At 43.9% G+C, this 24,340-nt stretch overlaps 1 protein-coding gene across 1 annotated transcript in view; it reads left to right on the top strand.

Moving 5' to 3' along the window:
* Positions 1-24,340, top strand: part of CUL3 (cullin 3) — a 94,250-nt gene that overhangs the window by 20,308 nt on the left and 49,602 nt on the right. The window contains exon 2 of the mRNA XM_090052239.1: positions 10,829-11,026. Within this exon, the coding sequence (XP_089908365.1) occupies positions 10,829-11,026 (198 nt within the window). The remainder of the gene's footprint in view (positions 1-10,828; positions 11,027-24,340) is intronic.

Here is a 24,340-nt window from a genome sequence, read left to right as displayed (position 1 = left end):
AATAAAGGAGTTGAAGGTAGAATTTTCAGAGAGCACTATAGTTGAACCCAGAAGATGTGACATCCATGTCAAGTACAGCATAAACTTAAATTATTTAAAATCTTCAGGTATCTGATTCCTTGAAGAGTTTCTCTGTTTATAATTTTTTTAACAATATCACCCACTTCCCCACCGTATTTTGCTGGAAAGCTTCTCATTTTATTCTTACTGGACTTTCTTCGTGAAGACTGGAATTATAATGTGTGGAATTTTCATACGTTTTGCTGTGTTATTAAATCCCTTTTAGTATGTCTAGCTACATGAAATCAAAAGGTAGGTTTAAGCCAAAGGAAGCAGTGGTTTGTGTCCACTATAGTGTCCCATACTGCATTCATACTTCTAGCATTGCCAGTCAAGAGAAGAAATGCTTTTCCAGTCTTCTCTTAATTCACGTTTCGCTGCTAATAGACTCCACAGTATGCCTGTTCTTTCCTGTTTCATTGTTCGTACAAAAAACTGAGGTGCTATCACATAGTTATATCATTCTGTTCTGTGCCTTAGAAATGGTTGGGCAAATGCAGAAAAAATGCTTTGGTTCTTTTTGCATGTTACCACTCATGTTCATATTTTGACTGCAGAAAAGGTTGGGGTTTTTTCAGTGAGTATTTGCTGGGTAACTGCCATGATGGTCTTAATAGTTTAAAATCCTGCCCGCTAGTAACTGTTTTCAGTGGCTGAAAACAGCATACTATCACCAAATATTGCTATTTTGAGAACTTGGTCAAATTTTTCATTTAAATTTGGGTGTGTGTAAATAGTCATTAGGAGTCTTGGCTATACATGGTTGAGGTGCTTGTCGTTTTTCTGAAGACTGGAGAATTGGAATGGAGTGTGCAATGGTTCCATATGGCTATGCCAGAGAAGCAGAAAGACTTCTGAATCGAGAACACTTGTTGAAATAGGGGATTCTGATTCTGAATGTATCTCTCTCTTTTTTTGTTGACCTTCATTTCCATCTTTTTTATTGTCTGCAGAACATTAGTGCATGCAAGGTAGCATGCATTTAGAAATGCATAATTCATTTGACAGTGTTGGTAAATTACAGGTCTTTTTGTCAGAATAACTTTCCATATGTTAGGGTTGTTGTACCATATTTTGGAATGGAAGGGGGCTTCTCCATGCTCAGTGGTGGGATCTATTTCCGTACTTCACAATTCTAGATCTTCCCATCTCTGTTCATATAATTTATCTAAATTCTTCAAACTGGAAATTGTCAGTCACCTCCCAGTGCTACTTTTGATAGCTGGGCTCTTTTCCCTACAGTACTTCAGTAAATGTTAGCCCTTTCCAGGTCTGCATGCAGGTGTAACAACCCCTGTTCATTTTACATTCCAGTAGACCATGGTCTGAAAATCTCAGTGTTATGAAGCTGTGAATCTTGTCACAAATCTAAGAGCAGAAAAATGTATTTATGCTTTACCTGATTTTTGAGGGATTTATTTGTGGAGCTTAACTCATCCTCCTACTTGTGGAAAGAATGTGGGATAAGTAAGTGGTGCTCAGGTTGTCATTCATTTGATCACTATGCTGGAGGAGTCTTCCTTTTACTTATAACTGCTTAGTTTTCTTTGCTGATATAATAGGGATCCTAGTCTGTATCACCTGGTGGCTTCTCAGGGAGAATAGCACCTGTCCTGCTGCTAGCAAGTTTGGTTGGCCCCAAGGCTGTAGAGAGTAGATAGTAGAGGTGCACTGATGCATCAGTCCAATATTGAATCACCACCAATATAAAGAAATTGGAAATTGGCCTGATGTGGCTGATAAGTGGCCCGTGCATGTGCACAGCCGCAGCACAGCACATAGGTTATGAGGAGCGCAGCCTGGCAGCTTTGAGAGCTGTGTGTAGCTGGTAAGTCTGTTATGGTGGAAGGGGAGGGAGGAGGGAAGGGGCATGACAGGGTGCAGATCTAGGCCCTCGTGGTGAGGGAGGGGCTGGGCTGGGGCAGACTGGGGTGGGATAAAGCCACGGCTTGTCTGGGGGGGTGGGGGGCTGCTCCTGCCACTGCATGCACCCCAAGAATGTATGGGGGGGCAGGGGAGGGAGTGTGAGCTGCTGCTGCAGGCTGAGGCTGGGCTACACTCAGGGCAGGAGGTGGTGGTGCTGGGAGGAGAGGTTGGAGGGGGCTATAGCAAATTTTGGAGTGGCTGCAGGTCCCCCACCCACACCAGTACTGCCACCCTGAGCCCAGCCCAGCCCAGGCCACCCCACCGCTTGCCAGGAACAGTCCCGCTCTGCGTAGATCTGGGGACACCCCCCCCCCCCTTGATGAGCCGCAACTCCATCCTCCCCCCACCCTGTCTGGGCAGTGTCTGCCCCAGACCTACTCCCTCTTTCACTGTACGGGCCTCGATCTGCCCCCTCCCCTTCCCCCTGTCCCTCCTCCTCCACTACAACAGACTTACCAGCTGGACACTGCTCTTCAAGCTGCTGGGCCGCATATCAGAAATCCAGTTGGTATTGGCCTGAGATGCCTCCTTAAAAATCGGCTATCAGTATTGGCCCCAAAAATCTGTATTAGTGCACCCCTAGTAGATAGCCAGGCCCCTGGCTCTGGTCCTCATTTTTCCAAGCCTCAAACTTAGTATCTATCAGACAAGGTCTCATAAGCCCTCAAGAACAGCAGCAATTTAACTTTTAGTTGTAAATTAAAAGTTATTGTAGTATGAGGATTTTACTGTGCTGCATAGCGATTCAGTTAGTTTCAAGCAAATTATGTTAAAAGGTTTTGAGTAAATCTAGTGATAGTCGGGAAGAGTGCTAACAATCATGTGATCAGACTTGCATCTGTGGATCAGTGAGTGGCTTTGTTAGTGGGGTTCGAAACAAGAGCATGAGTGTGTATTATTGGATCACCTTTTACAGGATCAGGCCCTAGGCTCTTTTCTTTTTTTATTTCCTTTCTCTTTAATACCTGTATGACATCTTTTCATACAAGAATCTCAGTGGTGCATACATGTTCTAATGACATCACAAACTAATTTTGTGTCTCTTGGTTACTGTATTGGTACTTCTGGTACATGTTTGTTTTTATGAAGACAGTTTTGTTTTGTCTAGCTAAATAAAAGGAAAATATTTTCCAAAATATTTTAAGTGAAGGTCTTGTAAGTTAAACGATCTGTAGATATAACTCTCCTTGTAATTCTTATTTAGAGGCTTGAGCAAGAAAATGTAAAGCCTGACACATCTTGTTCAAGAGTTAAATGGAGCTTTAACAGTGAGGGAAAAACAGTCATATAGTCTTCTTATCAGCTTATATAGATGACTTGCTGATGTGCTCCATGGTCATTTAAGTTACTAGAAATCTTTGTTTTTTCTAAGAAACCATTGCTTCAAAACAAGCTAGGTCTTTTTTTGACAACGTGGCAGAGGACAGATTTCTATTGTTGTGGAAACCTTCAGTAAGCAGTTACCTAAAAGGTACTATTTAAAAAAAAAAAAAAAAAAAAGGCCACCCTTTCTCCCCCCATTCAACAACTAAACAGAGTACCAACAGTGTTGTTTCTTGAAATGTAATTTAAATAGCAGCCACAAATAAAGTGACAAAGATATAATGCCCAATATTAAATGGTAAAAGTTAATATATTACTTTTAATATTCTGTAAAGTTGTCCTGTGTAAGCATGAAAATACCTGGAATTTACTTTTTCTGGAGCTTTCTTGCACTCCAGAATATTATACTACTATAATGCATTATAATGTTAAGTATTATAACATATTAATTATTAGTAGCAGAATACTGTGTTTGTATATTTGAATTTTAATGATTTTGCAGTGGATAAAGAATATTTACTTTTGGTAGGGCTTAATTTTGCATGTATACATATGGGGGGGGCACACATGTGTGAGTATCAGATTAGAGTAACAGACCTGTAGATGGATATTTCCGTGTCTATCTATATAGATATATCTAGTATTTACGTATGCAACTTCTCGAATAATGAAGAAACATCTTGAGGATGCAATACTTGACTGTTAATAGTTTAGCAGCTGAAAAGAGAGACTGTAATTTGTGTTATGAACAATGGAGGATGTTTTAGTGAAAAACTGCATCTGTGTGGTATGGGAGATAAACCAGAGTGAAGATACTCCTGCTAATCTGCAGTTTTTGTGGTGAAGTCATAATGGTATGTGTGCTGTTTACCTAGATGACTTTTTATATTATTTCTGTGCAGCTTAACTTTCACTCTTAATTTTTTAACAACATTATTAATGAAATACCTTTTGTACCTTCCTCAAGTCATTTTTTATCCAATTTCTAAAATATAAAATGGCAGGGTCTCTTTGGGGAAAAGCTCATCTCGAGAGACTGAAACTACTGATAGACTTGGACTGTATCTCCTCTTATTGCTGTGTGTTTTATATACATACTGATAGGAGTTTGGGAGCTGTGAAGGAAACAAGAAACAAATAATAGTTTATACTTTCTGGAAGTTGAGGAAAAGCCATCAAAGAAACTGCAGCATCAGATTCTGTCAAAGATAACAGCTGCCAGTCTGTCTCCCTTATAGAGGTTGTACTAGTTTTTTGTTTCTGTTTTTTAATTTTTTTTCTTTCTTTACTGATGAGAGTCAAATCACAATTAAGATGCACATTTTTATACTAATTGACTCTCTTTCATGGCTTAGATTTGTATCCTATGTATAAAAGCTTGTTTGAACCAATTCTGGGTCAGTGGTTGAACGATGCTGGTCAGTGTCCATTTTATTTAATGATTTCAACTTTCCAAAGTAAAGAATCCCCACAGAAAAGGCAGCTATTGAGGGGATTCCCCCATTGTAGGAGAAGGGAGTAACAACGATATATTTGGGACTTGTCTGTATAGGGAAGCTAGTTTTGCAGGGAAATTAGATGGTGAATTTTTATTCTAATTGGGTACCCTGCATTAACTTTGAGTGGATGCTCTATTTTAAAGTGGAAAGAATTAGTGCATAGTAGCTAATGAACAGTAAGTACATCCATATGTATGTGTATTTATTGTAAGCTAACCTATGAGTCAAAAAGTAGTAGCAGACAGATACAGCATTTTCCAGGATTAGAGTCTCTTGTGGAAATCTTTAAAGGTTGGTGCATTCTTTGCAACGATTTTTTTTTAAGAGATCATGGCGAGATCCTATTTTCACCTAGTGCAGGGGTGGGCAAGCTATGGTCTGTGGGGCCAGCCTGCCAGCTGGTTGTGGTGGGTGGCCACAGAGTCATGGGAGCCAGCTACTTGGGCTGCTGTGTTGTGCTGGAAGTTCCCCCCACCCCAATCTGCAGGTAACACCATCTCCTGCCCCCATGCATGGGAAATAGTGCCATACCGGCATCAGGTGTGGACACTGCCAGCAGATTCCTACTGGGGATCAGGGCATCTGCCTGAGTCTGCAGCTGAAGCACTGCAGCAGTGTCACCTGTGGCCCTGGGTAGATGCCCAGATCCCCAATGGGAACCTGCCAGCAGCACTCACAGCAGATGCTAGTGCCTGGCCAGCACTGCTTCCCACATGTGGGATGGGAGCTGGCGTTACCTGTGGATGAGGCTGAGATGTTGCTGTTGCTGTAGCTGCAGAACAGTTCAGGTGGGGAGAGAGAATGTGCACCCACCCAGCACTGCTTCTGGCACATGGGATGGGACCTGGTGTAAGCTGCAGACATTGCTGTAGCCATGAGACAGTTTGGGTGGGGGGAGAGAGAGAGAGAGAGAGAGAGAGAGAGGTGGCCTCATGGTGAGCAGCAGCAGCCAGGTAGAAGCTGCTGCTTGGTGCCAGGAGAAAATGGGACCAGGTGTGGCCACTTCCCCCTGACAATGACTGGGGCTCTTCTCGCCGTGCCACCCAGAGCCTACAGCAGAGACGCCCTGCTACCTTTGCCACATCTGTCTGCTGGCACTGACTCGAGGCAGCAGCTGCAGCCCCTCCTTGCGATAGAAGGGAAGCTTCGAAGCAGCATTGGTGGCCCTGGCTGAGCTTCCTCTGCTGAAGTTGCCACCCGCCTGTGCCCATGCCAGCTCCCCACCTGCAGCTCCATCACACATAGGGAGGTTTGGTGAGCTGTTGTGCTGGGAGCAGGGGGCATGAGTGCTGACCCAGCCTGCAGCAGCTCCCCAAAAATTGTGGCCCACAGGCCCAAATAATTGCCTACCCCTGACCTAATGCATGCCTAGGTGGAACTTACTCATCTGAGTCTTTAAAACCTGTCCCAATCTGCCAATCTTTTTGAAAAACCATTAAGAAAGAAGTTGAGTCCTTTTTGTCCTTGCTGCTTTCTGTGGTTTAGTTTTAAAATTAAGAAGAGGCACGTTACAAAAGTAATGGTTGTTCAGGGATTTAAGAACAGTTGAGTAGGATTGCTCTTGGATACATACATCCCTAAGTGCAAGGCCTCTCTCTATCAGACATTACATTAATTTTTGTTAATGGTCAACCAGTTTATCATACACTAAAAATGACAAGCCAGCCACAAAGATGGGAAACATTGAACGTAGAAAATCTTGGTGGCTGGTTTGCATTGAATTTGAACATGTGGCATGGAGCTCCCCAGACGTGTTTATGCAGGGCTTTTCTCTAGGACTGAGCCAGTTGCTCCCTGATGTATGTTAAATCTTGCCCATCTGGCAACAGTCTGGAAAGTTAAGTTGCCTTAACCAAAGATGTGACATTTAGGTTGCTTACAAATGTAAAAAAACCCTCCCAAAAACGGTGCTTTACTTTAAACTTGATGCACCCCCACAGTAAGTTTGACTTGGCATTGCAGTAGTTTGACCCAGCTCACACAATGTCTACGTAGATTGGGCACATCAGTAGGGCTTTCTTAGTGCTTAATCTAATAGCTGATTGAACCAGCTATTAGATAAAAGCACCAAAAAGCCTTGCGGAAGTGCCCAGTCTATACAGACACTGTGGAGTTAGGTTGAACTAACATGATGCCTCTTCCAGTGAAGCGCTGTTTTGTTTTTTCACATCTGTCAGCAGCTTTCAGTGTGTTGAACCTTTTATGTGCAGGCCAGAAGTAACGTTTGTTCTCCTTTTCATTCTTGTTTAAAATGCATTTAAATGCACACCTTTAACTTTTTTTCGTGAGTGTCCCTAGGTAAACATGGCTTCGGTTTATTTTCAGCTACTTGAATTCTCCTTGCTTCCTATTTAAAAGCTTCCACGTATTTTGTCAGAAAGCCCTTTCCATGGTTTCAAATCCTTTCTTGGCAATATACAGTAAAAAAAATTTAAAATTATTTTGTCCTACTTCCTCTCAAACTTTTAATTTAACAATTTCTTTTCATACTCATCTTTCTCTCTCAGCAACAGTATGATATTTTTAAATGGTTACTGTCTGTACTGTAGTTGCAAAACTCCATGTAAAGGAGGAAATATTAATCAAATCATAATACTCAAAGGAACATAGAAAATGTAGAATTGGTTTTATTGAAATAGCTGCATTTGGTGAACAGACATACAAATATAATCAAAGTAAATGCTTTAAATATTGTCACTGCAAAATCACTGTAGGTTTAGTGTTTCACTTCAAACATATTTAAATTTCTTTTCAGTTTTATAAAAAGAGTTTTATAATAAAATATTGAATATTCTTTGCAAAGGATGAGGCAAAATAAATAGAGGCAATATAACTAAGGCTTTTTATTAAAATTAAGTTAAGGGGAGCTTAAGTACTATTTGAATAGTTATTCATAAAAAAAGTAACAAAAAGACATTTTGTAATCAGATCTTTTCTTTTTTGAATTTATTGTCTGCAGGAATAGTCTTACCATATAAATGTCAAATTGTGAAATCTGGGGTGTCCATAGCCCCTCACCCTCAGTCCAGCTCCTGCTGACAAACTGTGGATCCGTGCTGCACGCACCCCACCGTGGTTGGCCAGTGCCTGCCCCTGTCCTTTCCCTCCTGCAGGGGGTGCTGATCTGCAACCCCCCCACACACATACTCCTTCCCTCCCTCCTTTCCCCTCCCCATGCACCACAGCAGACTTACCAGCTGCATGTGGCTCTTACCAGCTGCTGGGCTGTGCTCCTTGCTGCGCTGCGGCTGCGCATATGCATGGGTATTTATCAACCAAATTATCAGCCACTTGAGGCAGATTTCTGGTACAGCCAATTTTCTTTATATCAGTACTGAACTGATATTGGACTGATGTATCAACGCACCTCTAATAAAGAAATATTTTTTTTTCCTGAGTGCTAAACCTGTTTAAAAGGAAAATAAAACTTTTATCTTTTTTTTTTATAAGGGAACAGCTGGAAATGCTTCATGTGGATTGTACCATACAGTTTTAAATGGGCAGTTTTACTTTCGGTGCTCATAAAAGTGTTTATTGAGGCACACGTTAGAAGACACTTTCATTTTCCTAAGGTGTGCTGTATAGCAAATGCAAATCTTCATTTAAAAAAAACAAAAAACCTGACCTCTTGGAAAACCTGGATAATGCCCCCCCCCCCCCCCCCCCCAAATCTTTGGTATGTCCTTTCTCTACTGTTTCCCTTTTATAGTGCTCAAAAGCCTAATTGCTCTGCCTGTAAAAGGTGGTCATCAAAAGAAAAAAAAAATGGTATAAGCAGTTTTTTTTCTTCTCTATGATAGATATATATATAGAGATATATATATAGATATATATAGATAGATATATATATAGATATATATAGATAGATATATATATAGATATATATAGATAGAGATATATAGATATATATATATATAGAATGTGTATATTTCTGTATCTTTTTTTTTTAATGGCAAGGAACCAGTCTAGTCTCTGTTCTTGAAAGTTCAAATTAGTTAGTTACTTGGGTACTAAGAGAGTGGAAGTATAATCGATTGGAAGAAGACCTTTTTGTTGCAAACCTATTTTTGGTTTTTCGGGGGTTTCTTGTTCTTGAACACTCAACAAAAATGTTGGTGGTGGGAGGAGATGATTTTTGTTTAGATATAGCACCTGGTACCACTTCAGCTAAGAGCTGAGAGAGGTCTCAAACTACTTTGCTCTTTCAAACACTTTAAAAACTTTGATATTCTGAAAAATTTGAATAACTAAAAATTAATAAAAAGATTATTTGTTTAATATTTAGTTCATTATTTTATTCTTTGTTATAAGTGGTTGAAGACCTCTATTTTCTGGGGTGGCAGGAGGAGGTAGAACTGGTCATGTGATGCTTATCTTTGCCTTACTGCTACCATCTGTGACTGAATAATTCTCTTTAAAATTTGAGGCTACTTTGAAAGTATTTTATTAATCAGAGGCCTCCTTCCCATGAGTTCATTTGGAAACAGTGGTTTTCTTCTCTCCATCTTCCTAAAAATATGAAATGCCAGTTAAACTCAGTACTGTTGTTTGGTTTTTACTAACAAGAGTTTAACTTCACATATTTCTTCTTTTTAAGTGATTCAGTTATAGTTACATTTTAGGCAGTGAATTAATTAAACTTGCATGTGTGGTAAATGCCTGTAACAGTTATGGCAGATTTCGCATTGTGATACTTAAACAATTTTCTGCCTTAATCTTGTAATACGTTAGGTTGCTTTGTTCAAGAAAAATGAAATACTTCAAAATTATGTATAGTTAGAGCACTATTTCTGAGAGAACAAAATTGCAGTTAGATTTATCTTAGCCAGCCCCTAGACAATTAACATAGTAAACCCCCCAAAAAGTCACTTTTCCTTTGCACCTAGCCTTCTTTCTTTAAATGACAGGATTTTGCTACCTTTCACCTTTATTAGTAAATGGCTTAAACAAGAATTGTGCCAGTAGAGTGAGACTATTTATTACTCATTGTGATCTGAACAACAAACTGATACCAGCTCTCTGGCTAAATCACCTTGGCTGCTGACAGGGTGGGGTAGAAACAGGCACTTTATTTTCAGCTCAGTGCACCCCCGCGACAAGTGCAATGGATGCCCAGAAGAGGAACTGTCAGCTTGACCCGGCTCACCCAACATCTGTATAGATCATGCGCTTCAGCAGGGCTTTTTGGATTGAATCAGCTATTAGATTAGATTAAAGTACTAAAAAGCCCCACTGAAGAGCATGATCTTTACAGATGTTGAGGAGCCGGGTCAAACTGATGTGGTTCCTCTTCTGGTAAAGCGCCATTTTTTTAGGGTTTTTTTGTTTTTTGTTTTTTTTCCCCTATATACGTCAATGGCCGTTGTGGCTCTTCAGACAATTTGTTTAACTTGTTTCTCCCTTTCTGCACTGGGAATATATTCTATAGCGTTATTTAGGTTCAGATTCTCACAAAAATGTTTAGTGATGCACATCATTTATATATGTGATACATGCTTGCATATACATTTCTTGAGCACAGAGTCATTTGGACCTTGGCATCCTGGGGTAAATTAAGAACAAATTATTCAATTGGTATATGGGCAGCTGAGAAAAAGATCACTGCTCCTTATTTCTCTTACATGAGATTTATATTATGCAAGATAAAGTAGGATTAAATGGTGTGCGTGAAAGTTGCTGTATGTCATGTTGGAATGGAAGATTAACTGGAGAGGAGTGCTTGTATTTAAGGCGATGCGGGGGAAACAAGCCCTGTGAAAGTTTTAGATCTAAAAGGAAAATAGTGGACTTTTATAAATGATGCTGTTGGAAGTATGACTTTGAGTAATGAACACTTAATCCCTGCCAATTGTGACAAAACTGTTATTTTGATACATCTCTTAAGTTTGGAAGTGTGGCCAGCAGAATTGCATCTGGAAGTGCTACAAATTATAATGGGCTTCAGATAATTTTCTAGCTGTAAAAATTCCCAATACTGGACAATAATTCCTTTCTTTTTTTCTTCTTTTTTAATATGACAGATGACCATGGATGAAAAATATGTAAACAGCATTTGGGATCTCCTGAAAAATGCCATCCAAGAGATCCAGCGTAAGAACAACAGTGGTCTCAGTTTTGAGGAACTGTATAGGAATGCATATACTATGGTGTTACATAAACATGGAGAAAAACTTTACACTGGACTAAGAGAAGTAGTCACTGAGCATCTCATAAACAAGGTACTTAATGATATTCTGTATTAAAATCATTCTCTCTTTCTGATATGCAAGCTGATCTCTGTACAGTTGTGGTTTATCTGACAAAAATCCAAATTTGATACATGAGCTGAAGTAAAATCCAGTTACTGTAACATAGCAGTCTCAGACTAATACCAAGCATAAATGGATTTCATATTGAAGAAAATTACTTTTGTTGAAAACTGGTAATGAAAAATGACACACAAATTTTGAATGTGTACGAATGTGTTTTTGCACAAATGTCGAATAGTTGTGTCACATTTTCTGGCTATTTGGTAGCATTTGATAGGGTTATCTCAGGTCATTTCTCTGGTTCTCTTACTAATAAGTAATAACCTCACTTCTCAGTCTGCAAACGCACTAGATCCCTGGATAAGATGGGCTGTTGTTCATGAGCTAATGAAATGGAGCTGTGCTGGGATTACATTATTTAGTCACCAGGCAATGCGCACAAACATCCATCTCTCCTCCCTCTCCCTGTCCCTCTCCCCCTCCCTCTCTCAACTAAATAGGTCTGCATTCTTAACGTTTTCAGCCTTTTCAAAACATACACTTAAGTCAGTCAGAAACATAAATAAGCAATCTCCTTCATTCTGCAGATGAGAGATCCTTCCAACCTTTGCTTTGATGCGCGAGATATGGACCCCTTTGGGTCCTGTCTGGATAAGGAAAGTGACCAAAGTTTGGGTCTGTTTTAATTATTGTGTGTTAGTGAACCTAGTCTAAACTTACTTTTGCCAAGTAAAAGCAGCACTGAAGATTTCCTATTGGAACCATGGCCAGAAATCTAGATAGGATATCCAATACTTTTTTTCTTGTAGCAGAATCCAAGCCTGCCTGTCTTCTAATTTATTGCAGTCCAGAGAGCAGCTGCTTTTCTGTAGCTGCTTATCTCCAGGCCTCTTACAGAATTGTAGCCAGTCATGCTTCAGACAGTTTTAGTTTAAAAAGTCTTTAAATGTGTTTTGTCATATAAATTATAGGGAAGCAGGGCTGGAAGGGACCTCACAAGGTTATTTAGTCCAGCCCCCTGCCCAAGGCAGGATCATGCCAGCCAAGTGTCCGTTTAACATGCTTTTGAAAGTTTCCAAGCATGGACATTTGTACATTTTCTTTAGGTAGACTATTCCAATACCTGACCAACCTTACAGTCAAAGTTCTTCCTAACCTTCAGCCTAAATTTTCCCTTCTGTAGGTTGAGGCCATTGCTCCTAGTCCTTTTCTCTACAGCCACAGAAAAAAAGCCTGTCTCCATCTTCTCTATAATCACCCTTTGGGTGTTTGAAGGCTGTTATCTAATCTCCCCATAGTCATTTTTTTCTCCAGGCTATATAACCCTCATGCTTTCAGTCTTTCCTTATAAGTTTCATCTCCTGGGCCTCTGATCATTTTTGTTGCCCTGCACTGAGCTCTTTCCAAACTGTCCATGTCCTTGTTGAACTGTGGGACCCAAAACTGGATCCAGTACTCCAGGTAAGGCCTAATATCTAAACGTAATGCAGGTTAAGTACAAAGAGACTGAAGGATTTACACTGCAAGCCCATAATGATTATTAGTGATTGGTGCTGCACCATCATTTATTTTATTTTCACAGTATGTACATTCTTTGCCTATACTACTTGTGTAAAGCATGGCTTATGCCTCAGATGTTTAGTTTCCTGTGAATTTTGTCTTATCTGTTGCTTAAGTTTTGCTTACAGTCAACACTGGGTGATTACAGTGTTGCAGTAGACTTTTATCCATTTAAAAGGATTGGGATTTGAATCCTAATACAGATCACCCCCCAACTCCCCAAAAACTAAGCTTTTTATTATGTAAAGCACTTAGAGCCAAAAATGTATGTTTTTTCTTTCCAAAGCTACAGTTTTTTCTTTTAGGACTTACTTAATGTTAAGAATCTATTTTAACTTTCACAGTTGGTAAAATTATTCTAACCAAAAGTCCTTCAGAAATCTATATTCAAAGAGAAAATTCTAGATTATAAAAATCTCAACAAAACATTTCCCACTGAAATTTGCTGATTGTTCGTTGCCTAAATTTTTTTGTCTGATAGAACTGACACCTGATTGTGAAATATGGACTTTCTCTGTGAAACAGAATTGTATTTTTTTCTGTCCACTCCCAATATATGTCCTTGCATTTTACAGGTTATGGTCTCATTGATTCTGTGTACCAGTCATGCTGCTTGCATTAGAGCCCAGTTCAGGGTTGTTTGAGGATCACAGACTACAGAACTTAGGCATCTGTTACCCATTTATGTGAAAACATTTCTTTATAGTTAGTGGTATTCAGATTTGGAATGTGGAAGTGTATTTCTGTTGTGGCATACTTAGGAACTCCTTTTCTGTAATCCTTATTTAACTGATAGCTGTGATTTATGCTCAGCCAGCATTTACATTAGAAAAGAACAGACACTTAAGGAAAAAGTTTTATACACAGCTTTAAAAAATTGGCATACTAGTCGAAAGTGTTTTTGTGATCATCAGGGATCCTGGTTTTCTCTGATTTAAAAATCGCAAATTCTCTGATTTTAAAAACCCAAAATCCATGATAAAAATTAAAGGTCCCCCTACAGCCCTCCCAAGCGCTGCTGGTGCCCCGCACTCTCTGCCCTCCTGATGCCCCTCACAACAGCACCCCAGCCCCACAGACACACAGGGACAGACATGCAGACACCCACCCCAGCAGGCAGGCTTGTGGGGGGGGGAAGGGGCGGGGCAGGGCAGGGGAAAGGGAAGGTGCTGGGGAGTAGACCAAGAAGCGGGGGGAGTGTATGCCCTGTGCCCACTCCCAGGAGCAGGGCCTGCGGATGAAAGCAGGGGTGCCACTCTGCGGGCCACACACACGCCAGCTAGCCGGACAGGGGGTTCGCATATGGAGGCCACCACCGTGACTCTCCCACTGTACCCTGAGATGTGATCCCACAGCTACTTGCACAGCTTTGTGGGCAACCATTGTTTGCAGGCCACATATGTGCCACCTGGATGGGGCGTGGAAATTGGGGGGTGCGTGCAGCAGCTGCCACCATACTGCTGCTTATGCATCGTGATTGGCTGCACAGCTCTGCAGCGGTGCAGGGTGGTGGTGGCGGCAGGTAAGTGCTGCCACCACGGAGCCATGCTCTTTGCCCCTAAATCCTAGAGGTAAGTGGGGCTTGGGAGCTGTGGGGCAGGGCTGGGGAAGATGGTTGGGGGCTGAGGGAGTGGGGGTGCTGCCGGCCCGAGGTGGCACACTGCATCCAGAAGCAGGGCCAGGAGGTGAGGGCAGGGGTATCCTCTGCGGGAGGCTTGGTGGGCAAGTGATATAAGGCTCAGTGTGGTGGAGCCCGCCATGTGCAGGCTACACACATGCCACCTGGCCAGGGGAGGGGGAGAAGGAGGCTGGTATGTGGCCAGCTGCACAACCCTGTGACCGTCTCTGCAGCAGTGGTGAGGGATGGTGGCTAGGGGGGCGTGGGAGCTCACACGCAGCAGCTGCTGCTGCTTACCTGTAGGGCCAAGCCAGTGGTGACAGCTGCTGCCTATAAAAACTCGCCGTGGAGCCGTGCCTGGAGCAGGGTGCAGAGTAGCAATGTGGTGGTGGCTGGGTGGCATGCAGCCATTCCCACCACCATCCCGCACAATGGCCACAGCCGCCACCACACTGCTCCCTTGCTCCCCTAGCCACCATCTCTCACCACTGCTGCAGAGCCAGTCACGGAGCTGTGCAGCTGGCCACATGCCAGCCTCCTTCTCCCCCTCCCCTGGGCTCGCAGTGGGGCAGCATGTGTGCAGCCTGCACATGGTGGGCACCACCACTCTGCGTCCAACATCAAGATAAAAGGGGCGAGGGTATAGCTCTATGTTAAGGAAAGCTACATATCCCTGCAAGCTGATATTGGTGACCAGGGTGGATGACTGGAGACCCTCTGGGTTAAAATTCATGGGGAACATGGCACAGGGACACAACGGTGGGAGTCTACTACAGACTTCCCACCCAAAGTCAAGAGCTTGACCAGGAGTTCGCCCGGGAGCTGGCTGAGGCCGCATGCTCCAGGACCATGGTTGTCATGGGCAACTTCAATTACCAAGACATTTCATGGAAGGACCGCTCAGCAAAATCTGAGCGGTTGCAAAGCTTCCTCTCGTGCGTGGATGACCTCTACCTGACTCAAGAAGTCTATTGGCCATCAAGAGGCAAAGCGCTGCTCGACCTGGTACTGGCTACTGGAGCTGACCTAATCCATGATGTTGTGATTGATGGGAAGCTGGGTGACAGCAGCCACGAGCTGATCCCCTTCACCATCTGCCATAAAGCTGGCAAGTCAGTCAGCAACGCGGAAGTCCTTGACTTCAGAAAAGCTGACTTTGACAAGCTCAGGAGGCTTGTCAGTGAGGCCCTAAGGGACCATGACCCCAGGGAGAGGGGAGTTCAAGAACGGTGGTTGCTCCTCAAGGGAGCGGTCCTCAATGCACAAGCTAAGTCTGTTCCATCTCAAAGGAAAGGCAGCAAGAGGGCACAGGAGCCCCCCTGGCTCTCCAGGGACCTAGCAGACCTCCTGAGGCTAAAAAGAAAAGCCTACAAAGGATGGAGAACGGGATTCACCTCCAGGGAGGATTATTCTGCAGTGGTCTGGTCCTGCAGGAAGCAAACCAGGCAAGCCAAGGCTGCAACTGAACTCCAACTAGCTTCGAGCATCAAGGACGGTAAAAAGTCCTTTTTCAGATATGTGGGGAGCCAGAAGAAAAGCAAGGGCAATGTTGGACCCCTGCTGAGCCAGATGGGGCAACTGACAACCGATGCCCAGGAAAAGGCCAACCTATTAAATGGGTACTTTGCGTTTCATCAGCCCCATGGGATGCCCATGCCCACTATGGAACAGGGAGGTCCGGGTGAGGGAGATCCCTTGCCCTCCATAAATGCTGACCTTGTGAAGGAACGTCTTGAGAAACTGGATAGCTTCAAGTCAGCCTGCCCTGACAGTCTACACCCCAGGGTACTCAAGGAGTTGGTGAGCATCTTAGCCCAGCCCCTGGCACGGAAAACTCATGGCGCTCTGGTGTAGTGCCGGAAGACCGGAAGAAGGCCAATGTGGTGTCTGTCTTCAATAAAGGGAGGAAAGTGGATCTGGCTAACTATAGGCCCATCAGCCTGACTTCTATCCTGAGGAAGATCTTAGAAAAGTTTATTAAAGAGGCCATCCTTAATGGACTGGCCGACGACAACTTCCTAAGGGATAGCCAGCACAAGTTTGTTGTGGGTAGGTCTTGCTTGACCAATCTCATTTCCTTCTACGACCAGGTGACCTATCACCTGGACGAGGGAGAAGAGATTGATGTCATATGTCTTGACTTCAAAAAACCCTTCAATCTGGTATCCCATGATCACCTCTTGGCCAAACTGGCCTTCTGTGGCCTTGGGTCCACCATGATCCGCTGGCTGGGAAACTGGCTCCGTGGTCAGACTCCAGAGGGTTGTAATTGATGGTACTCACTCATCATGGTGTCCTGTGACCAGTGGGGTCCTCCAAGGCTCTGTCCTTGGACCCATATTGTTCAACATCTTCATTAATGATGTGGACTTTGGAGTCAGGAGCGGACTGGCCAAGTTCACTGATGACACCAAACTTTGGGGCAAAGCATCCACGCCAAAGACAGGCAGGTGATCCAGGCCGACCTGGACAGGCTCAGCAAATGGGCGGATGAGAACATAATGGTGTTTGACACCGAAAAATGCAAGGTTCTCCACCTTGGGAAGAAAAACCTGCAGCATCCTTATAAGCTTGGCAGTGGTATGCTGACTAGCACTACGGAAGAAAGAGACTTGGGGGTCATCATTGACCACAAGATGAACGTGAGCCTGCAATGTGATGCTGCGGCTACTAGAGTGACCAAAACACTGGCTTGCATCCATAGATGCTTCTCGAGCAAATCCCAGGACGTCATTCTCCCCTTGTACTCAGCCTTGGTGAGGCCGCAGCTGGTGTACTGCATCCAGTTTTGGGCTCCGCAATTCAAAAAGGATGTGGAGAAGCTTGAGAGAGTCCAGAGAAGAGCCATGCGCATGATCAGAGGTCAGGAAAACAGATCTTACGATGACAGGCTGAGAGCCATGGGGCTCTTTAGCTTGGAAAAGCACAGGCTCAGGGGTGATCTGATGGCCACCTATAAGTTTATCAGGGGTGACCACCAGGATCTGGGGGAATGTTTGTTCACCAGAGCGCCTCAAGGGATAATGAGGTCAAATGGTCATAAACTACTACAAGAACATTTCAGCTGGACATAAGGAAGAATTTCTTTACTATCTGAGCCCCCAAGATCTGGAACAGCGTGCTATCAGAGGTGGTTCAAGCACCTACATTGAACACCTTCTAGAGGAAATTGGATGCTTATCTCGCTGGGATCCTATAACCCTAGCTGACTTCCTGCCCTTTGGGCAGGGGGCTGGGCTCGATCTTCTGAGGTCCCTTCCAGCCCTAATGTCTATGAAATCTATGAAAATCATTTGCCTGCAATGCCCCCCACAGAGGGGCATCCCTGCCCTCACCCCCTGGCCCTGCTTCTGGCTGCGGTGTGCTGCCTAGGGCCAGCAGCACCCCCGAACCACCTTCCCCAGCTGTGCCCCACAGCCCCCTTACCTCTAGGCTCCAGGGGTGAAGGGTGAGTCTGAGCCTGAGCCCAGCCCTGGCTGCCTCAGAGGCTCAGGACCTGCCCTTCCTCTTCTCCCTCCCCCTCTGGGCAAGGCTGGGGGTTTCCCACCCTTTCTGCAATTGGCTCTTGCAGACTGGAGCTATGTCAGCCTGCAAGAGCTCTTTGCAAAAGTGGATTTCTCTGCTAAAAAGGGAAATCTGCGTTTTTTTTCTCCCATAAAAACAGGGAATCCGTGGTTTTCTCCGTTTTTCCATGGGAAACGGAAATCCTGGATCTCTGGCTGATTATGGATTGCAGTTATATTTGCTGGTCATTAATGCCATCTGTGAACAGTGACATTGAAATATTGTGAGTATAAAATTTAAATTACCCTCACTATTGCTTCTAAGCCTTCTGTGGCACATCACACTTGAATTGGTCTCGCTGTTCCTGCCCTTGACCTTTTTAGCCTCACCTTAATACTTTCCCTGACATGTCTTAATCCCACATATTTTAGCTCAGGAGTGGCCAACCTGTAGCACAAGTACTACAGTCAGCCTCAGTGTGTGGCACATGGGGCACTGGAAAGCACAGCAACAGGTTGGGAAGGAAGCAGTGCAGGAGATCAGGCAGGTGACACATGATGGGAAGCAGAAAGCAGAGGATGTTGGGCAGGGATTGTAGAGTAAGGAATAGAAAGCAGAGCAGGAGATCAGGTAGAAGAAGGGGATCAGAATGTCACTTTGTAGGGCTAAACTAGCTGGACTAAACATTATCATGTGGGACATTACGTGACTGGACTGTTTGCTATGCTGCATCTTTAACCTATAAGAAAAGAAATGTCATAACTGTAGCACAGTCTGTGTAACAGTGTTTGATTCTTTTAACTAACTGTGCATTTGATTATTTTTTATTTAAAAAAATAACCTCTGTATTTAAGATTAGAGAGAGAGAGAGTTTGATTTCCTTAAAAGCCCAGAAGTTTCCAACTCTTATGCTGGCTCTCAGCCTTGTAAATATAGAGGTTGTTTATAGATTCTGAACTGTTAAACCCTTAATTTTAAATCCATACATTGATGCAAGTCTAGAAATATTAAATGCATGTGCAAATATCTTTAGCAACTTTATTGCCAATGTGCTAATCAGAAATACTAAATTTTCTTGCTAGTTAAAAAGGAAATGAAAAAACCTGGTGATAGGATTCTGGGACAACCTGAAAAACTCTAAGAAAAGCTCAGGTAGAGCTGTCTTGTTAGCAGAAGAGGATAAACAGCAGCTTTTTACTTTAGTACAAGTTGTTGCTTCTATGTGGGGGCTTTTTCTCCAAAATATGAACTCAGTATTTTGGTTGAGACTCCTAGGCTCTTGGGTATTACTGCCAGACTGCATTGTGGGATTGTTCCTGCAGTGCATGCTAGAATATTTTAGTAGGAGCTAGCTGAAAGTCGTGACTGCCCCCATGTTCTTCCTCTTCCATTTTTCTAGGTTTTTAACTTGTGTTAGAGGAAACATTTTGGTGCTGTGATATTGGTAGTTAGGCATACGCAGCAGCTTGTACAGATGTATCTGAGATATCACTGGCCAGTTGCAGCTTTCCAAGCCAGTCATTGCATCAGCAGTTGAAGTTTGATGCAGTTTCTCAGCCCCTTCTTACTTCAGCCACCCCACTTGGAGAATAAGAATGTGGTTAGGAGAGTAGAAAGACTGAGAATAAGATTGAGAAACTACCTGAGGAAGAATTTTTCCTAGGAACAGCTTCAGTCGTGCTGCACCTTTTCTATCACCAACTGGTGGGACAGGCTATACTGAAGACCTGGGATGGCCAACAGTATCTACAGAAATTCAGGTCTTTTCTGGGAAATCTGTGGAGAGCTTACTCCAAAGGTATAAAAGTAGCACAATGATGTGAGAAGTCTTTTACCATTCAGAAATGAGTGCTTATTGCCATTTGGGAACCCAGGACTTGCAATTGGCATTGGTTACTTGTTAACCAAGTAGGGGCTGTTGTGATGAAGGTGTATGCTGCTACTGAAAAGGTGCTGTTATATAGCTTGCCCAATCCTTTGGAGTTTATTGGTGTCTTTGCACATATTAGTGCAGTTCACCCACATTCTGACTGTTTGTGCCAATACTATGTCTTGCAGTTCAGAAACAGGCACTTCTCTCTAGTGGTCCAGTATGTGTTTCACCATTGTGTCATTCTTGACAGCATTAATACCATTGATCTCAGTCAATCTGTATTCTAGAGACTTTAAGAAACTCTTGCTTTTCTTTTATACAGATAGGGCCGTTTGCTTGTAAAGGTAATTTTGTGGACGTCAGTGGTGTCAGCATTCTTATTCTCGGTGCCTTGCTTATGGTGTGCTAGTAGTGCTACTGAAGCCTTTCACTGGATGTTTGGACTGCAGAAAAGAATTCTTTGGCTACTGTCTAACTAAATAATTCTCCTTTGGGAAATTGGAGGGTAAATGGTAATAGCTAGCTAGAAACCCTGAGGCAGCTGAACAACACCTGCTTTGAATTATAACTACATGCTTTGTTCTGCAAGAGCAAAGAAGAGAAGTCCTGCTGTGCACTGAAAAGCAGAGATACCAGACTTTCAGGATGCTCTGACTAAACTGAGTGATACTCTATCTCTCTTTAGAGCAGGTGTGGGCAAAATACAGCCCACAGACCAGATCTGGCCCTGCGGAAGGGCTTTGTCCGTCCCATGGCGGGTTCTTTGGTCCCACCTCCTAGAGGCACTGCTCAGCTGTGGCTCATCCTGCCACCCGCTAGGCTTGCAGCGTGGCTGGGTCAGCTTGACTGCTGCCACCACTGTCCTTAGCCACATGGTAGCAGCAGGTACTAGCACCTGCAGCCCTGACTCTGTACTCCCTGCACTGGCTCCAGGCTTGCCCACGCAGGCTGAGCTGCTGCAGCGCAGGAAAGAAACTACTGCTCAGTGTGGGGCAAAAGTGACACCCCCCCCCCACCGCTGCCAGAGCATCCAGGTGTAGCTGTCTGGGGCCCACGCTGGACTGCTCTGCATCTCCACTGTCACTGCTGCTTCTGGGCTGCCCCATGGAGCATCAGTGGCAAAGCAGAGTCGACACAGGGCAGCCCCATGCAGGCTCCGGGTGGCTGCACCAGGAGACGCTGATGAAGGGGAGGGGCTGCTTTTGCCCCACACTGACCAGCAATTTCTCTCTGGCACTGCCACTGCTGAGCCCAGGCCCCAGTGCTGGCTCCAGGCTCGCCCCTCTGGGTTGAACGGCAGCAGCAGTGACAGCACCAGAAAGGAACTGATGCTCAGCATAGGGGGAGGAAAAGAAAACGGCTCCTCCCCCTTGCTGCTTCCAGGCAGTTTTAGGTGCAGCCACCCAGAGCCTGCCCTGCCCCAGGCTGCCCTGTGATTCCATCACTGCCACCTCTGGGCTGCCCTGCACGGCAGCAGAGACAGTGCAGAGCAGCCCCAGGGAGCCCAGAGGCAGAGGTGATGGAGCTGTACACCATTCTGGTGTGGTGTGGGCTCCAGGCAGCTGCACCAAAAACTGTGGCGCTGGGGCTGTGCACTGTTGGCAGTGGTGGGGGAGATGCCACAGGGTGCGCGGGCTCTGGGATGTTGCGGTTTGGGGGCAGGGGCAGGTGCTGACCGGCTCAAGGGGACGCTTGCTTGGGCTCCCATGCACATTCAACATTATCTTCAAACCTCCCCCCTCCTCCCACAGATCTGACAAACGTATCCTCCACCACACCCAATCACCCACCCACACCCTCCCCCACAGTTGCACCTGCATGCCCCTGGAGGGTGCCCTGATCGCTGCTGCACATACACACCCCTAGCCACCCTACCCCTCCACACATGCCATAGCCTCCCACAGACCCCATACCCACCCACCCACACGTACCCCCCCCACACAGCCCCCCACAAACTCAATACCCCCACACACAATATCCAAGAGTAAATCTTTATTTTGAGCTATTATGCAGTCACATTTATATATACAGCACAAATGCATACGAATCGGGACAAAAAAAGTTTTTGAAATAAAATTTAAAAATATTATTACAAATGTTTGATTTGTAGTATATAATTTGTTTGGGGGGGTTTTTGGTTCCAAGATGGCAAACTCCCTTCCCAGAAGGAGTACTTCCAGGGGCAAGGAGAGGGACTTTCAGTGGCAAACTTCGGATGTTGAGGGTGGGACCTCCAGTCCCAAGATGGCAACCGGAGGGGTACCCTTGCAGCCCTTGACAGCTCACCAAAACTCCGTAAGCAGCCCTCCAGCCAAAATAATTGTCTTGCTTTAGGGACACAATACAGCGATGCTTTGCATGCCTATTTTTGGAAAAGATATGAAGTTTTAGATTATGTGCCTGGCCTAATCCTCACTTTTACATGTGTTCTGGGGGGGGTGCTTTAATTATTCCACCTCCAACAGCCGGTCTAATTAGCATCATGTATCAGTGTCCCCACACTTCGAAATGGCAGCAGGGGCACTTGAACTAAAGCTCATTCAAGCTTTAGTTCAAGTGCCCCCACTGCCATTTTGAAGCGTGGGGATGCTGATCATAGAAACGTAAAAAATTAGGTTGGAAGGGACTTCAGGAGGTCATCTTATTCCAACCCTTTGCTCAAAGCAGGACTATCCCCATGTAGATGGTCCCAGCCAAAGCTTTGTCTAGCCAGGTCTTAAAAACCTCCAAGGATGGAGAGTCCACCACCTCTCTGGGTAACCTGTTCCAGTGTTTTACTACCCTCCTGGTGAGAAAATTCTTCCTAATATCTAACCTAAACTTCCCTTGCTGCAACTTCAGACCATTGCTCCTTGTTCTGTCATCTGCCACCATTGACAACAACGTAGCTCCATCCTCTTTTGAGCCTCCCTTCAGGTAGTTGAAGGCTGCTATTAAATCCCCTCTGTCTTCTCTTCTGCAGATTAAATAAAACAAGTTCCCTTGGCCTGTCAGAAGTCATGTGTCCTAGTCCCCTCATCATTTTTGTTGCCCTCTGCTGGAGAGACACCAATTTTTCCACATCCTTTCTGTAGTGGGGGGCCCAAAACTAAATACAATACTCCATAGTGGGCTGTTGTGCTGTCGGGATGGGAGCTGCTGTGTACTAGAAATGAACGATTACTCTTGACTGGAGCTCTCCAGAGGCTGTAGAAGAGGGGTTGGTGAACCTGAGGCAGTAGTGTAAGCACTGGTGTGCCAAAGCAAGAGGAGGCTCAAGGTGAGTAGCAGCCTTGATGGAATTTGCTTTTGAAGGTTGTTAGTTCATTATTTCAGTCAGTTACTTCTTTGTGGCTGGAATGATATAGTTACTTATTTGGAAACCAGGGAAAAACCAGCTCTGCTTTGCAACATTAGAGCCTTACTAAAGCACTTTTGTCTAAAAATCAATTTAAAATTCCCTGCAGATGTGCTCAAAGCTTGTTCCACCATCACTGTTTTACAAGGACTTTCAGGTATTTGGGGCGATAACTGCAAGTGCCTTGTAAATACCATGTCTAGTTTGCTTATTGCAGCAATATAGTTTTTAATAGACTGAAAAAAATGCATTAAAGTCTTTGGCTTATTTTATATCTTTGTAAATGCTTTCCTAAGAGTTTTTTGGTGTTAAAAAAAAGTCTGAGATTTGTACTATTACAAAAATGCCTCACTAAGATTTGTATCGGTAACAAACATGCACTGATGTACTGACTTAACTTCCTTCATGATTAAAATGTGCTGTGTACTGTATAATAGAACTATTGGGTGTTTCACTGTCAATAAACTCATTTCCATAATAAAGTATTCTTTTTGAATGTCATGCAGTTGGTTGGTGACCATGTGGCATTGTGGGATGGGGCTGGCACTGGGGCGGGAAGGAAATGGGCAAGCTGACTGCAGTGAGGAGGACACCTTTTTGAACACACATCTGGGCTAGTGGTTGATTTTGTAAGGAGGTCAGGAGAGAGAACTGAGGAAATGTACATGTTGGGGGTGGGGCAGTCTGGTTGGCAGGGGTCGGCAGGAGTTTGCACTGGGAAGCTAATTTACATTTCTGTCAGCTATAGCTGCATTTTGAGCATGTATAGGAAACTTGCAACTCAGCAGGAGAGAGGATAAAACTTGCAAAGGGGTCTAGCTCACATTTGTCCAATGTGGCAATGTCCAACACTGGTAATAATGATTTAAAAAATCAGGTTTCGATCAAAAGATGCCATACTAGCAATTTATTGTAGTGATATTTTTGCTGACTTTTACAGTATTGCTGTCAGCTTAATTTTAGTTAGGGGTATTGGCTAGGTGTTCAGGGCTATCTGTATGGGGGCTGCCACACTTGGGCATGTTAGGCAGATAATTATGGAAGGAGTTGTCTTGTCTGTTGGCCATCCAAAGCATGGGTCTTTCCTATTCCAAAAGTCTGTCAAAGTCTTCATAATATAAGATGTGTAGAATATCTGTGTAGACAAGCCCCTGGTCATCATGGTAGATGAAATGAAATACAACTCCAAGCCATTGATTTGTGTTGTATTGTGAGCAGGGCTATAAAGTGACTACAGATTCCTGTGGTCTAAATCAAAATTATGGTGGTCTTAATAATGGTCTTAAGGGGAAGAAGTAGTATTTATTAGTAAATAAGGTGGAAACATTTAATCATCTTTTTTGCACTCTCTTAAAACCATCTTTATATGGGCTGTACTTCTAGAAACATTCC

The sequence above is a fragment of the Crocodylus siamensis genome, chromosome 6 (assembly GCF_052110815.1).
Source record: "Crocodylus siamensis isolate JL-2025a chromosome 6, ASM5211081v1, whole genome shotgun sequence".
Lineage (NCBI taxonomy): Eukaryota > Metazoa > Chordata > Crocodylia > Crocodylidae > Crocodylus > Crocodylus siamensis.
Note: the sequence above shows the minus strand (reverse complement) of the source record. Positions and strands in the feature narration are given on the sequence as shown.